General features: G+C 45.2%; 1 protein-coding gene across 1 annotated transcript; it reads left to right on the top strand.

Annotated features, from left to right (window-relative positions):
* Positions 1 to 596: 596 nt before the first annotated feature.
* CEBPB (CCAAT enhancer binding protein beta) lies at positions 597 to 4,489 on the top strand. The gene has a single exon (XM_040331398.1). It carries the CDS (start codon positions 636 to 638, stop codon positions 1,287 to 1,289), a length of 654 nt encoding a protein of 217 aa, XP_040187332.1. The 5' UTR covers positions 597 to 635; the 3' UTR covers positions 1,290 to 4,489.
* The last annotated feature ends 10,336 nt before the right edge of the window (positions 4,490 to 14,825 follow it).

Here is a 14,825-nt window from a genome sequence, read left to right as displayed (position 1 = left end):
TCCTTCATTGGTCTTCTATTGGATATGAGAAGAAGAAGATGATGTAATAATAATAAAGTAGGAGATCTCCTGTAGATCCTTCATTGGTCTTCTATTGGATATGAGAGGAAGAAGATGATGTAATAATAATAATAATAATAATAATAATAATAATAATAAAGTAGGAGATCTCCAGTAGATTCTTCATTGATCTTTGCGCTGTATGAGAAGAAGAAGATGATGTAATAATAATAAAGTAGGAGATCTCCAGTAGATTCTTCATTGATCTTCTATTGGATATGAGAAGAAGAAGAAGAAGATGATGTAATAATAATAAAGTAGGAGATCTCCTGTAGATCCTTCATTGGTCTTCTATTGGATATGAGAGGAAGAAGATGATGATGTAATAATAATAATGTAGGAGATCTCCAGTAGATTCTTCATTGATCTTTTCGCTATATGAGAAGAAGTTGATGTACTAGGAGAAGACAAGGCTACAACCGATGAGCGGAGCCCTCTGCCTGACAGATGAGGCAGTGCTCCGGTGACGTCTCGGTTTCCAGGGAGACGGTTGAATACAACAGTGACGTCACAGCGGGTATTTATACGCGTTCCCATGAGTGTTCCGGCAGATCGAGCTCAGCCTCTCCTCCTCCATGAATCGGTTGGTGACCTGGGACCAGCCGGGATGTGCCTCTGCTAGAACTATGGAAGCCTCTAACTTCTACTACGAGCCGCCGGGCGCCACCGAGTACCTGGGGGCCAAAGCTCAGCGCCGGGGGCCCCGGCCGGAGACTGGCGACATCGGCGAGCACGAGCGGGCCATCGACTTCAGCCCTTACCTGGAGGCCGAGTGCGGGGAATTCCTGCGCGAGCTGGGGGCCCCACACTACAAGCCGGGGCCCCTGCTCTACCACAAGATGGAAGATTCCCCGTCCATCCGACCCTTCCTGCCTTTCCACGCCGTGCCGTCCGGCAGCAGCGGCAACCTGAGCAGCGCCTCTTCCTGCAGCCCTCCCGGCACCCCCAACCCTTCGGCGCCCAAGTCCGGCGGCAACAGCGCCAAACACAAGAAGAATATGGACAAGCATAGCGATGAGTACAAGGTCCGCCGAGAGCGGAACAACATCGCGGTCCGCAAGAGCCGGGACAAAGCCAAGATCCGCAACATGGAGACCCAGCACAAGGTCCTGGAGCTCAGTGCCGAGAACGAGAGGCTCCAGAAGAGGGTGGAACAGCTGAGCCGGGAACTTACCACCCTCCGAAACCTCTTTAAACAGCTGCCCCCGGAGGCCACGGGGAGGTGCTAGGGGCCCCTGGAGGAGCGCAGCATGGCACCCCTGGGGTCACACAGACTGGCACCCCGCTACAATGTCAACCTTCCTAACTCAAGAGGGGGGCAACAGACTGGATCCCCCCTACCAATAACAGGGGGGCAAGAGACTGGCATCACCCTCCTAATACCAGGAGGTAAGAGACTGGTATCCCCCTCCTAATAACAGGCGAGGGGAGACTGGATTCCCCCTCCTAATACTTTAGGGGGAGGCAGACTGGCATCACCTTCCTAATACCTTGGGGGGGGGGGGGGGGCAGACTGGTGTCACCCTTCTAAACCAGAAAGAGACTGGCACCCTCTTCTAATGCCAACCCTTCTTACACCATAGACTGGCATCACCCTCCCAATACCAGGGGGTATGAGACTGGCATCACCCACCTAATAACATAGGGGGGACATACTGGCATAATCCTTCTAAAGGGGGGGGGGGGAGCATCACCAGGGGCATATAGAGAGACTGGTATAATGCAAACCCTCTAAGAGACTGGTCTCCGCCTACCACCAGAGCAGGTATGAAGAGGTTGGGATCTCTGGAGTTATGCCAACCTTCTTCCAGCACCAGGGGGTATAATAAGTCTGGCACCCTTGGTATAATGCTAACTGTTTAAAGAGATACTGGCATCACACTTCAGTCACCAGAAGGGATATGAAGAGATCAGCACCCTGGAGCAATGCCAACCAATGCTAAGTACAAGGAGTCTCATATCAGAGCCCAGCACCTATGCCTACCCATGCCACCTGTGGAATGTGAAACCTGCTTGGTGCCCCCTCATGATATTACTATTAGGTCTAAGAGTGGTGCCCGGGGGCTAGCTAGCGTAGCTGGGATGGAGGGGCTGGCAACTTGAAGGGTTATATGACTGGTTTCTATGCTTTGAAGAGACTGGTGCCACTGTTTTCCTTGGCATTGAGTCAAGGGGAAGAGTCTGTGCTCACAACTACCTTCAGAACAAGCGAGTCTACAGCACCAGTGCCCCCCCATCACCCATCCAGAGGGGGTCATGTAACCCAAGGAGAAGAGTGATTATTGCTCAAGAGGAGGGCACCTCACTGGCACCCCTTTTCCTGCACTGAGGGGTCCATACACCCTGTGATACAAGACTGAATAGATGGACATGTGTGATGCAGGAGATACTCAGCAGCTGTGTGATGCTGCACATATGGACAGCGAGACCGCCGGTACTATAGCAATGCAGCCCAAAAATGTGGAATATTTTACTGTTTGAGCAGCTGGCTGCCCTCCAGGTGGAGACGAACTAAAAGTCCCAGCATGCCTTTCAGTTCTTTTCCACCTGAAGAATGGCTTATCTCTAAGTAAACAAGTCCATTAGGTGAAAGGGGGGGTGGGTGTGCAATGTGCCTGCTGCAGAACATCTTGGATTCAGCATACACTGAGGTCAAGAGGTTCTGCAGCAGCCATTCACAGCCTGTCTCTGACACCCTTTGGACTATACAGAGGAAAAAGTAGAGATACTACTAAAATGTTCTTGTTTTTGCTGTTCCAAGTATTTTTTTTTTTCCTCAGCGAGGAGTCTTAGTGCATTTACCAAAAACTTGTTTTGTTGGCCTGTGGCCTTGCAAAGATTGCCTCGTCATTGTGAACATTTGCCAAGTTAAATACGTGCAGATGATCTGAAGATGATCGGGTTTCCTGTTTCGACAGAATGATAGAATCTTGTGTACTTGGCACTTTCGATTAAGGGTGAATGTCCCATTTTTTTTTTATTTACAAAAATGATACATAAGAAGGAAAATAATTTCCTGCCTTCCAGCGATTACAGTATATACAGCCCCTAAAAAACGTACGCACAAATCTGTGCGTAAACCTCTACCAGCCAAAAGCAGCGGTTTCCCCGCCGCCGTCCTTCTCTTAAATGAGCCTTAATATCTAGATTTCGTTTTTTTACTTCCCAGAGATTTCTATGAGATAACATTTTATTAATATATTTATAATTAAAGTATTTATAGCACTTGATCCCCCCCCCCCCCCCCCAGATGTTTTGTCTATATAATGTAAACTGTTTACAGGTTGACTTAATCAAGCATTACCTATGCTTTCCCGTACTTTTCTAACAACTTGCACATAATGACATAAGGTACGCACCGTCTAATTGGCCCAAACCGATCCCAACCTCTAACCAGCTGATTAATTGCACAACTGTAATGAGCATTTAGGACTTAAGTGAGCACTTTTTTTTTTCTTTGTTAAAAAAGGGACTGAAATTTCTGCTTTTTTTTCTCATTTATATTGTGCATTTAAAAGGTTAGACTACTCAGAAGTGATATTTCAGTTCTAGTTTGATTTTCTTGGGTCACTGGCTTATTATAACTCTGGAGAGCTCCAGTGTTAAGATTTGTGTCCCCCCCCCCCTTTACCCTTTTCTGGTGTTCCCAGTCACTTTAGGGTACTTGTTCTATTGCATTTTCTATAATATAACATAAAGCCCTGCAGGAAAAGTGGGTGACCTTAGTGGCTCTGGCACCATATCGCCACACCGGAGGAACGATTAGGTGGTTTAACTCTACTATCTACCAAAAGCTGAAATATTAATTCTAAGGGGGCCATACACACTCTGCAATTTTCTTTCGATTTTTTTTTTCATTTAGATTTAACCAAAACCATATAATATGAGGTCAAAGCTTAACAGGTTCAATGTGTATGTAATCAGGCAGGCCCTTGTACTACATGAGTTTTAGTAAATCTAAAGGAATTTAAACGACAAAAGTTGTATAGTGTGTATCCAACTTTAGTGGACTGATCTTTTAAATGCATGGCTGGAAGATAGATAGATATATTATATAATATATATATATATATTAGGGCCAATTGCCCCATGAGAGACAGTAGTTGGGAGAATGTGCTACTGCTTTATTGATAGGGTGGAAGTTGCGCAAGAATGACATCCCATGGCTCCATACAGGTTGTGCGACGGTGACATTGCGCAAGCGACGAGCACATAGTTGCGACATTGCGGCTCTGGCTACAGAGCAAAGTGCGGTAACCTCTGCCCATCAGCGTCCAGCCCTGACCAACAAAAAAGTGACAGCTGTGGGTGGCCTTTTGCTTTTCCCGCACATCATCACTGTTGCTCTTTCACAGCTTTACTAAATCAGCTAAAAAAAAAAAAAACATTGGCACATAAGATAACGTCTACCTCCCATCTGTGTTAAGGCTGCAGAAATCTCCGCCGCACGCCACAAAGCCTTTTGACGCAAGGAACTAAAAAGGAGACTTTTGTACTTGTAGTTCCCCAGCATCCAGAGGCTTTGTTGTGCAGCGGAGATTTACACCCCACCGTCTCCTAGCAGTGTTTTAGAGCCAAGTTTTTATAGGACAAATTTTTTTTCTATTAATTCCAGATTTGCAGCTTTTTAATAGTGTTATTTAAAAAAAAAAAAAAAGGGGCGAGTAATGATTTTTTTTTCTCCCCACAGTGATGCAATAGTTTAAAAGCATGGCCGATGCAGATGTTGTTTTCCTTTTTTAACACCTGATGCAATCTTCTGTAATTCGGCTGTGGACTGTGTAATCTGTTAAAGATATCAAATGTTTTTTCTATTCATAAGAGATTGTACAAGATGTTCTATTTCCATATGAAACTTTGTATATTTTGGGATTTATATATTTGTCATGGAAGCATTAAAACAAAAAAGTTGTAATAAAAAAAGTTGTTTTCTTGATAAAACAAAAGCTTGTTGTTGAGTTTATTATTATTATTATTTTTCTGGATGTATTTAGTGCTTGCAAGTTTTTAGGCCTCAAGCCTCGTACACACGCTCGGTTTTCTCGGCAAGAACCAGCAAGAAAACTGCTGGCAGAGCTTTCTTGCCGAGTAAACCGTGCGTGTGTACGAGGCTTTGAGGTTTCTCGTCAAGAAAACTGCCCAGAATCTAGACAAGAAAAATAGAGAAACTGCTCTCTATTATCTTGTTGTGATTCTCGGCAGTGTTTTCCTGTCGAGAAACCCGAGCGTGTGTACACTTACCTGTCTCCATGGAAACCCGCGCATGCTCCAAATGACTTTGATGCATGTGCGGTAGCTTTCAAGGTGTAGGTAGGGTGAAACAAGATGGCAAAGACGGCATCGAATGGGACGAGCCCATGCTTGTCATAGTCGATGGCGTCACCGCGTTTGTGCCATTCAAAAGAACGGCGGTTCTTTTGAATCGTACGTGTGTACACTCGGCCCGGCAAGAGAATCTTGCCAGGAATCTCGTCAGGAAAAACATTTGTTTCCTGACTAGTATCCGGGCCGTGTGTACAGGGCTTCAGGCTCCTTTCACTAGTAATAGCACCTGTAAAGCGACTGAAAACTGTCTCCCATGCCCCCGAATGTGAAAGTCTGAGTGCTTTCACACTGGGGCGGTGCGCTTGCGGGACGTTAGAAAAAGTCCTGGAAGCAGCATCTTTGGGGGCAGTTGGGAGCGTTGTATACAGTGCTCCCAAAACACCGATTCCCATTGAAATGAATGGGCAGCAGTTCGGAAAACGCCGCAACATGGGCACTAGTGTGGGTTAAAAGCGTCCCCGCTAGCGACCAAACAGCGCTAAAGCCAAATCCAATTTGCAATAGCAGGAGATTGTGACCGGCTCTCTATGGAGCTGGTTCATATATCTCTGATGCGGCTCCGGTGCAAATTTTCACAGGAGCCCTGTGCTTCTTTTGGTCCATTCCAGGTCCAAATTCAGCCCAAAATTCGGGCTGAAATCGGACCTGAAATGGCGAACCAGGACTCACCGGACCCCTGCTGGGAGCCGCATCGGCATTAGGTGTGAACTGAGCCTAAAGCTGGCCAAAGACGGAACAAAATTTGGCTGGTACAACGGGGACTGGCTAAATTTTGTACAGTGTGTGGCCATCCCTCATTGACAGGAGTCGATTGTTTGACTTCTGTTAAGGTGACATGCTTGAAAACTTTTGTCGATCAGCAGCGTATGCCCCTGTCAGAATACACTGTTGCGTCAGGGATTTTGACATCCACCTTGCTTGTGTGGGATCTTTTTTTTTTTTGGGGGGGCATTAGTTAGCTTTAGGCTGACATGGGCCCTACTCCTACCCACAAAGCTATAGTTTTGTCTGGGGTTGGAGCAGAATTAGGGACATTATGGGATTGATTTACTAAAACTGGAGAGTGCAAAATTTGGTGCAGCTCTGCATGGTAGCCAATCATCTTCCAGGTTTTATTGTCAAAGCATAATTGAACAAGCTAAAGTTAGAATCTGGCTACCATGCGGAGATGCACCAGAATTTGCACTCTCCAGTTTTAGCAAATCAACCCCAATTTAACATCATAATCGCATGGTCACTTATCTATAACAAGAAGGCATTTTTTTTAAATTGATCTACTTCTAGAATGTTGGAGCCCCTCCCTATTAAAGCGGAGGTCCACCCTATAAATTAAAATGACATAAAAATGCTTAAAAAAATAAATTAAAAAAAAATGTTTTACTTACCAGAAATGGTGGTTGCTAGGCAGATCTTCCTAATCTGCCTCTTCCTAGTCTGCGGCTCGCTGTCCTCGCGATATCTTCTATGTAATGGAGTGCGGTGTATTCTGGGAACTGTGTGTATCTCAGAGAACAGCCACCCATTCATAAAGCGCCGCGCGATTTGCGCATGCGCAGTGGGAAACGGGCAGTGAAGCCACAAGGCTCCACTGTCTGTTTCCCTTAGTGAGGATGGCGGCGCCAGGACCTGCCACGATCGAGGGATCGGCCTTGGGGAGGCCGACATTGTGGGCGCCTAGGACAGGTAAGTGCCCTTATTTAAAGTCAGCAACTACAGTGGTTGTAGCTGCTGACTTAAAAAAAAAAAATCACGGCTGCACCTCCGCTTTAATTGCCCATTCAGATCTGTCCATTCATCAAGGCATCCCATTCATTTTAAGGCTGGGTTCACACTTTTTTTTTTTCTAGTAATGACGGCAATCAGCGACTCTCTGCCCATCGCTGCAGCCGCCCGCCTCAAAAGCCTGTGAAGTCTTACTCTCTGGGCCCCGAATACTACTGGATGGGGTGCAGAGGAAGATCACTCCACCAGGGAAGGCAAGGAGATAGGCAGGCAGGCAGCAGGCCGGGACTTGAGCCAAGGCAGAAGAACATGCGAGTGGAGCTGAATGCGCATGCACCCGAAACTGAAGAAATATTCCCTCCGCACCGACCAGCACATGATCATCAGAAAGGGGCACAGGTAATGGAAAAAATACCCCCCCCCCCCAAGCTAGTAGGAGCGGCAGAGTGGGGGTGCGTAATTCAGAATTATATTTTTTTTATTCTGCACTGACTGTCTTTGAAATTGCCCCAGCCCCTGTTCAAATCCAATCTGGGGACAAAACCGGGGACAGACTTGGTCCGGGGACAGTGTCCTCAATCTGGGGACTGTCCCCTGGGGATGTCTGGTCACCCTACACTAGAGGCACATAATTTACACATAAAGAGTTTGTTATTTTATAGATAACAATGAAGTTATACTATGTATGCAGTTTGGACACCAAAGATGTTTGTCTCATGTGATGAAGAATGCTGGGTGTTGTAGTTCCCTGGGTTTTTAATGCCTGTTTTAAGACTACAAGATGAGTATTTCCTCTCTTACACCCAGTACCTTCCTAGCACATAAAATAAGTCTCTCAATATTTGATTTGAACTTGAGATATAACGTCTTGTTTGCTCAGCACTTTCATATAGCAAAGCTGAAATTGGCCTGCATAAAAGTAAATAAGCTCTGCATTCTTTGTGTGGTATAGTATGAGTCGGCAAAGGGTCAGATTGTGTTATCAGTTCACGGACAGGAGGAGGGACAGGAGGAGGAGAAAATTTTTATCATGAAGACACAAGTTCAGCGGGCATATTTGGCGGGACACCCAAGAACCAGGCTGCTTTCTACCCTCCACACCAGCCATTCTCAACCAGATTTCCTTCAGGGGTTGCTGGGGGTTCTTTGAGCTGTGGCAGGCTGACTGACCTCTCAGTTGTGAATGCCTGCATAGTTCTGGGGACGATGCCACTTGGGACAGCCAGTTGTATGACACTAAAGATCTCTTTCGCTATTAAAGATGAGGGCGAACTGTTCGTGCCAAGCAAAAATGTGTCCAGAACATTGCCTGTTCGCCCGTTCGGTGAACGACCGAATTTTGCAGGGCGTTCAGCGGGATGTTTGCCCACCGAGCGCCCCACAATGCACTGCGTGCTGCACAGCGCATTCTAAGCCCTGATTGGGCAAAGCTTTGCGAATAAGTATGGGGTAGATTGTACCCCTGCTCATTCACCAAAATAAAGTGTAAAAAATAAATAAAAACAGTACATAGGTTTTTGACAAGTCCTTTATTAAAAAAAAAAAAATAACAATGTACCCCGATGTAGATCCAATGTCAATGACGATGACAACGCAACCGCGGGACCTGTAAAAAGGGGGAAAAAAACGATTCACCTACAACGAAGGCTAACTGCCTGATGCAGGCTCAGCCGTTCGACAGCTCTTATATAGGTAAGGGGCGAATCCACCTGGTGATGTCACCTAGTGGCACGCCCTCTTGTGACATCACGACCGATGCATGCTGGGTCAGTGACGTCACAAGGAGGCAATGCCACTAGGTGACATCACAAGGTGGCTCCACCCCTTACCTATATAAGAACTGTCAAACGGTGGTGCCTGCAATAGGCAGTTAGCTTTATTTGTAGGCGGAGTGTTTTTTTTTCTATTTTCTGGTCCAGTATTTGGTGGCTGGTTCAGAAGTTCAGGTGTGAACCGAACAGGGGGGTGTTCGGACCATCTCTATTCACAGTCTATAGGGGTGGCATTCTGACTACTACTGTAAGGGGAATATTCTGCACACTGGTTATTAATGTAAGGGGCATTTTTCCCACAGACCCTCAATGAACTGGTCTTAGCAGGGGTTCCCCTGAGACCTTAAAATAATTTCAAGGGTTTCTCTGGGGTACATTTTTTTTTAGATAGGCTGTTTTACACCAAACTTTTATAAACATTATATATTCCAGTAAGTCAAATTCATAGAATGAAGCTCTCACCAAATGGCATAGGCTTTATAAGTACCCAAGTGTCTCTAGAGCCCCCTGTTGATGGGGCTGGAAAGGTGTTGCAGACGTTTCCAGAGGACAAACCTCTGGGTGGCCCTCTTGGTTTCTACTGACAGGCCAGAACGGAGTTCAAGACATTATTGAAAGTGGTTCTAAAGGCTGAAGTTTTTTTGCCTTCATGCATTCTGAGGGGGAATATCACCATTGTGAGGGAGCAGAGACACAAACTAATGCAAGGAGATTTCAGCATTATAAAAAATTCACAAAAATGAAAAGGCGAACTAACTCCAAGTATCCTGGCCACCCCTGTGGACCCCACTATACAAAGCAGCCATGATGCCCAATGGTGGAATCGGGAGAATGCAACGTATTTTTCATATGAGGTGTACAGGACTATGTGACCCCAAAAATTCTCTGACCAGAGGTGTCTGTACAATAAAAGTAGCACATTTCTTTTATATCTGACCCTGATACCGATCACATGGGTCGCCAAGTCTTCACATAACGGTTTTTGACTGTCTGATCTCTGCTATAAATTTCATGTGGAGTAGAGTTCACTGCTATCAGGTCTTAGTTAATCATTACAGAACTCTCCTGTAGACTTCTGGGCATGCCTCAGTCATGTTGATGTGATCCATGTATTATATTACACCCTTTTTCTTCTGAATTCATAAAGTGATAATACTTCGGACTCTGGGGTAACCGCACAAAGAAGTCATTAAAAAGAGCACAATATAAAAAAGGATTGACTAAGCCATGAAATTACTCTTCTTATATTACTTTATTTTACCTACAGATCCAGTCCTATCCTAGCTTTCTTTCAAATTAAACAGAGAGAGTTGCCAATATACAGTAAGTAGAATTCAAGTATTTACATAGTTACATAGTTAGTCAGGTTGAAAAAAAGACACAAGTCCATCCAGTTCAACCACAAAAAAATAAACAAACAAAATAAAAAACACAGTACAATCCCATACACCAACTCCATACCCACAGTTGATCCAGAGGAAGGTAAAAAACCCCAGCAGAGCATGATCCAATTTGCTACAGCAGGGGAAAAAACTCCTTCCTGATCCTTTTGTGCTATTATCCATCATAGTTGGGGACTCTTTGTCAGTGTGGGGTGTGTAGGCAGGTGCAGTCTGTACTCCCTTCTGTAGGTGGTGCTAGGCTTAGCAGCGATGCAGAAGGGGAAGCAGGGTGGGGGGAACTTAGTTACTTCCTGGTGTCTGATCGGACGCTGGTGCCCTGATTGATTATTTATTGATTATTTATTGCTTATTTAAGGCACTGGGTCCCTGGGTTGGCGCACATTTTGTGAGTGGTCTGTGTAGGGACAGGTTCCCAGTCTGTGTGTTGAGAGTTAGAGGGAGGTTTCCGGAGAAGTAGGGATGGAGTAAGGACTATGCCTGTCCTCTGCTTTAGGAAGCCTTCTGTTTGGGTGTTAGGCTGCATTCCTGCTCCTCATTGCAGAAGCTGTCAGCATCATCCGAAGGTAATAGACCGCCTGCTACAGTTTCATAAGTGGCTCCAGACGGCTGTGCCTACCCGCCAGGCCTGGTTGTACCTTGTTGGAACTTTCTGTAATAAACTGTTCACCGTGCACTTGATGACATCATTTCTGACGAAACACATTGGGCGGAGCCGCGACATCACTGCGCACGCACATTATGCAGCGGATTCTGGGGATTGTAGTTTTGGATGCCATTCTACAAGTTACATCTATGTGAGTGTTTTTAACCAATTTTTAACCACTTCCCGCCCGGTCAATAGTATATCGAAGTCCGGGAAGTGGTTCTGTTATCCTGACTGGACGTCTATTGACGTCCTGCAGTCTGCAGTCTGACACACCGCTACACCAATCTCGGTAAAGAGCCTCCGATGGAGGCTCTTTACCACATGATCATCCGTGTCCAATCACGGCTGATCACGATGTAAACCGTGTAAACCGATGTAAACGGTGTAAACCGATGTAAACCGATGTAAACTGTAACCGATGTAAACCGTTGATCGGCTCTTCCTCACTCGCGTCTGATAGATGCGAGTAGAGGAGAGTCGATCGGCAGCTCCCCTGACAGTTCAGGCTGATTATTCATCAGCACAGCCCCCCCTTGGATGCCCACACTGGATCACCAGGGAAGACGCCAGGACCACCAGGGAAGCCTTCAACATGTGGATGGCCAGGTACATCCCCCATGGCCATCCACATGTTCCAGAAAATGCCAAAAATATGACAATCAGTGCCCACAAATGGGCACTGACTGGCACAACAGTACAGTAGTTAAAACTAAAGAAAGATATTACTACGCAAATGCCACAAAGTATTCGCTTACAATACTCCAAACAGCACAGAGACAAGCTTCAAACCTTCTGCTACAAAGTCATGATGTGATGAGACCAAAATTGAGCTTTTAGCCACAACCATAAACGCTTCATTTGGAGAGGATACAACAAGGCCTATGATGAAAGGTCCACCATCTCTACTGTGAAACACGGAGGTGGATTGCTGATGTTTTGGGGATGTGTGAGCTACAAAGGCGCAGGGAATTTGGTCAAAATTTATGGCAAGATGAATGCAGTATGTCATCAAAAAATACTGAAGGAACATTTCATTCATCAGTCAGGAAGCTGCACACGGGACGTACTTGGACATTCCAACATGACAATGATCCAAAACACAAGGCCAAGCTGACCTGTCATTGGCTACAGAAGAAGTTTAGGTTCTGGGATGGCCATCTCAGTCACCTGACCTCAATATCATTGAGCCACTCTGGGGAGAGTGCAAGACAGCCCAAGAATTTACAGGAACTGGAGGCTTTTTGCCAAGAGGAATGGGCAGCTTTACCATCTGAGAAGATAAAGAGCCTCATCCACAAATACCACAAAAGACTCCAAGCCGTCATGTATTAAGAACTGGGGTATGTGAACTTTTGATCAGGGTCATTTGGCTAGTTTCTGTTGCGAATATGATTTAAAATGAGTAAACACAGTATATTGATAATAAATGGCTTCGGCCAAACACTAACCACGAGTGAAAGAAAAGTTTTTGTGTTATCATTCACAGTCTCTGAAAAATAGCCAAGAAATCATAAATTCTGATAGGGTATGTAAACTTATGAGCACAACTGTATATGCATTGGATTTATACTATTTGGAACACTTTTATTCACATGCCTTTTACCATCACTATTGCGGGGATAGAGAGCTGATAATGGTGCCATCTGTGAAGCATGTAAAGCGGCCAATTTATCCTTCCATAAGCACATTCTGACTTCTCATATGAGAGTCACATTCCGTCTGGTAAGCCTCAATGTTTGCTGGCGTTGGACATGTGTGGTGATTTTATTACAAAAAGGATTACAGTGTGCTCATTACTTCACTTTGATTCACATTGCTTGGAAATTGTGGATTATATTATGTGGACTTTGGGTTGCTTCATTATTTATTTTTTGGATTATGCTCTTCTCTAACGTATTAGCTAATACACTGTTCCTGCTCACCTCGGCCTCTGTGTGATCACTGACACACCGTGCTGCACCCTGCTCACAGGCTGTTAGGTAGAAACCAGAAGAACGGGGATTACAAACTCCCAGAGACCCTCTTTTGAGAGGTTCTACCATCTGTAGACACTAAAACCCACCATTTACTGCACAGTTTTTATATTATACTAGCTGAATACCCGGCGTTGCCCGGTCTTCCTATCTTAACCTTTTGGGGAGGAAAATCATAGTAATATAAATATACCCATCTTTTATATAAGGGTGTAGGTAAGGGTTAATGTAACTGTCATATATTTTTATTTGGCATATAAGTAATATGTGTACCAGGTATTATTGAAATATCTCCAGGCGTACAGAAGTTATGTGGGAACATACATTTCCCATTGATTTGCATGGGACTTTAAACAAAAACCCCGACCCTCACAAATGGGGGTAGTTAAGGGATAAATTAACTATCCTATAGTTTAAGTGGACATATAAGTAACATGTGACCAAGTGTTATCGAAATAGGTACAGCCGTTTGGAAGTTATGAAGTAACATGTATTTCCCATAGAGTTGAATGGGACTTTAAAGGAAAACCCTGACCATGGCAAATGGGGGTGGGTAAGGGTTAAATCACCTATCCTATGTTTGTTGCTGACATATAAGTAACATGTGTGCCAAGTTTCATGTTAATATCTTTAGCCGTTTGGACGTGATGCTGGAACATAAAGTAACATGTATTTCCCATAGAGTTGAATGGGACTTTAAAGAAAAACCCCGACCATGGCAAATGGGGGTGGGTAAGGGTTAAACCACCTATCCTATGTTTGTTGCTGACATATAAGTAACATGTGTGCCAAGTTTCATGTTAATATCTTTAGCCGTTTGGACGTGATGCTGAAACATACATACATACATACATACATACATACATACACACACACGTTGAGTTTTATATATATAGATAAATAGATCTTCATAGGCATATCTTGCATTGCTACAGTAAATACCTGCATGCGGTGCCAATGCCCCCTATTGCCTGGGCTTCACCCCGTGTTGGGCTCCCAGAATGGAGAGTAGGGGAAGGGGCTAGTAAATATGTCATTTACTGGCCCCTTCCTTTTCTAAATGAACACAATGAACACACTCACTCACTGTATTCTTTCATACGTGAAGCATAGTAAACTGTGTTTACTATGCTTTGGTTTGTGAATGAACAGGAAGCCGCTCAGCACAGAGCACTTCCCGTTCATTCAATGTCCAGTGCAGCTGAAGCTGCAGAGAAAGACGCGTGTTTGAGCTTTGGGGCGCACACCCTAATGCAATAGGCTGCTCCCACCTACGACAAGAACTTCTGCAGACTTTCTGAAGCAGCGGGTGCTAAGTGTGGGGCGCAGGGGGGGGGGTGTCTACTTAAAGCCGAGGTTCACCCCTAAATTACACTTTTTCCCCTTAGATTAATGCTCGTTTTGTCTAGGGGAATCCGCTAGTTGTGTTAAAATATGAGCTGCACTTACCGTTTACGCGATGCATCTTCTCCGCCACTTCCAGGTATGGGCTGCGGGAATGGGCATTCCTTCTTGATTGACAGTCTTCCGAGAGGCTTCCGACGGTCGCATCCAACACGTCACGATTTTCCGAAAGAAGCCGAACGTCGGTGCGCAGGCGCAGTATAGAGCCGCACCGACGTTCGGCTTCTAGTGACGCGATGGATGCGACCGTCGGAAGCCTCTCGGAAGACTGTCAATCAAGAAGGAACGCCCGCTCCCGAAGACCCATATCCCGGAAGCGACGGAGAAGATGCATCTCGAAAACGGGTAAGTACGGCTCATATTTTAAAACAACTAGCCGATTCCCCTAGACAAAACGAGCATCCATAAGGGGATTTTTTGAAAAAAATTTCTTATGGGTGAACTCCCGCTTTAATTCAAACACAACGATCCCAGTGAGCATTGCGATAAATTCAGAGAGCCAATGACAAGTTACATTTCT

Source organism: Rana temporaria, chromosome 12 (assembly GCF_905171775.1).
Source record: "Rana temporaria chromosome 12, aRanTem1.1, whole genome shotgun sequence".
In the NCBI taxonomy this organism is placed as follows: Eukaryota; Metazoa; Chordata; class Amphibia; order Anura; family Ranidae; genus Rana; species Rana temporaria.
This window is presented reverse-complemented; position numbering and strand designations above follow the sequence as displayed.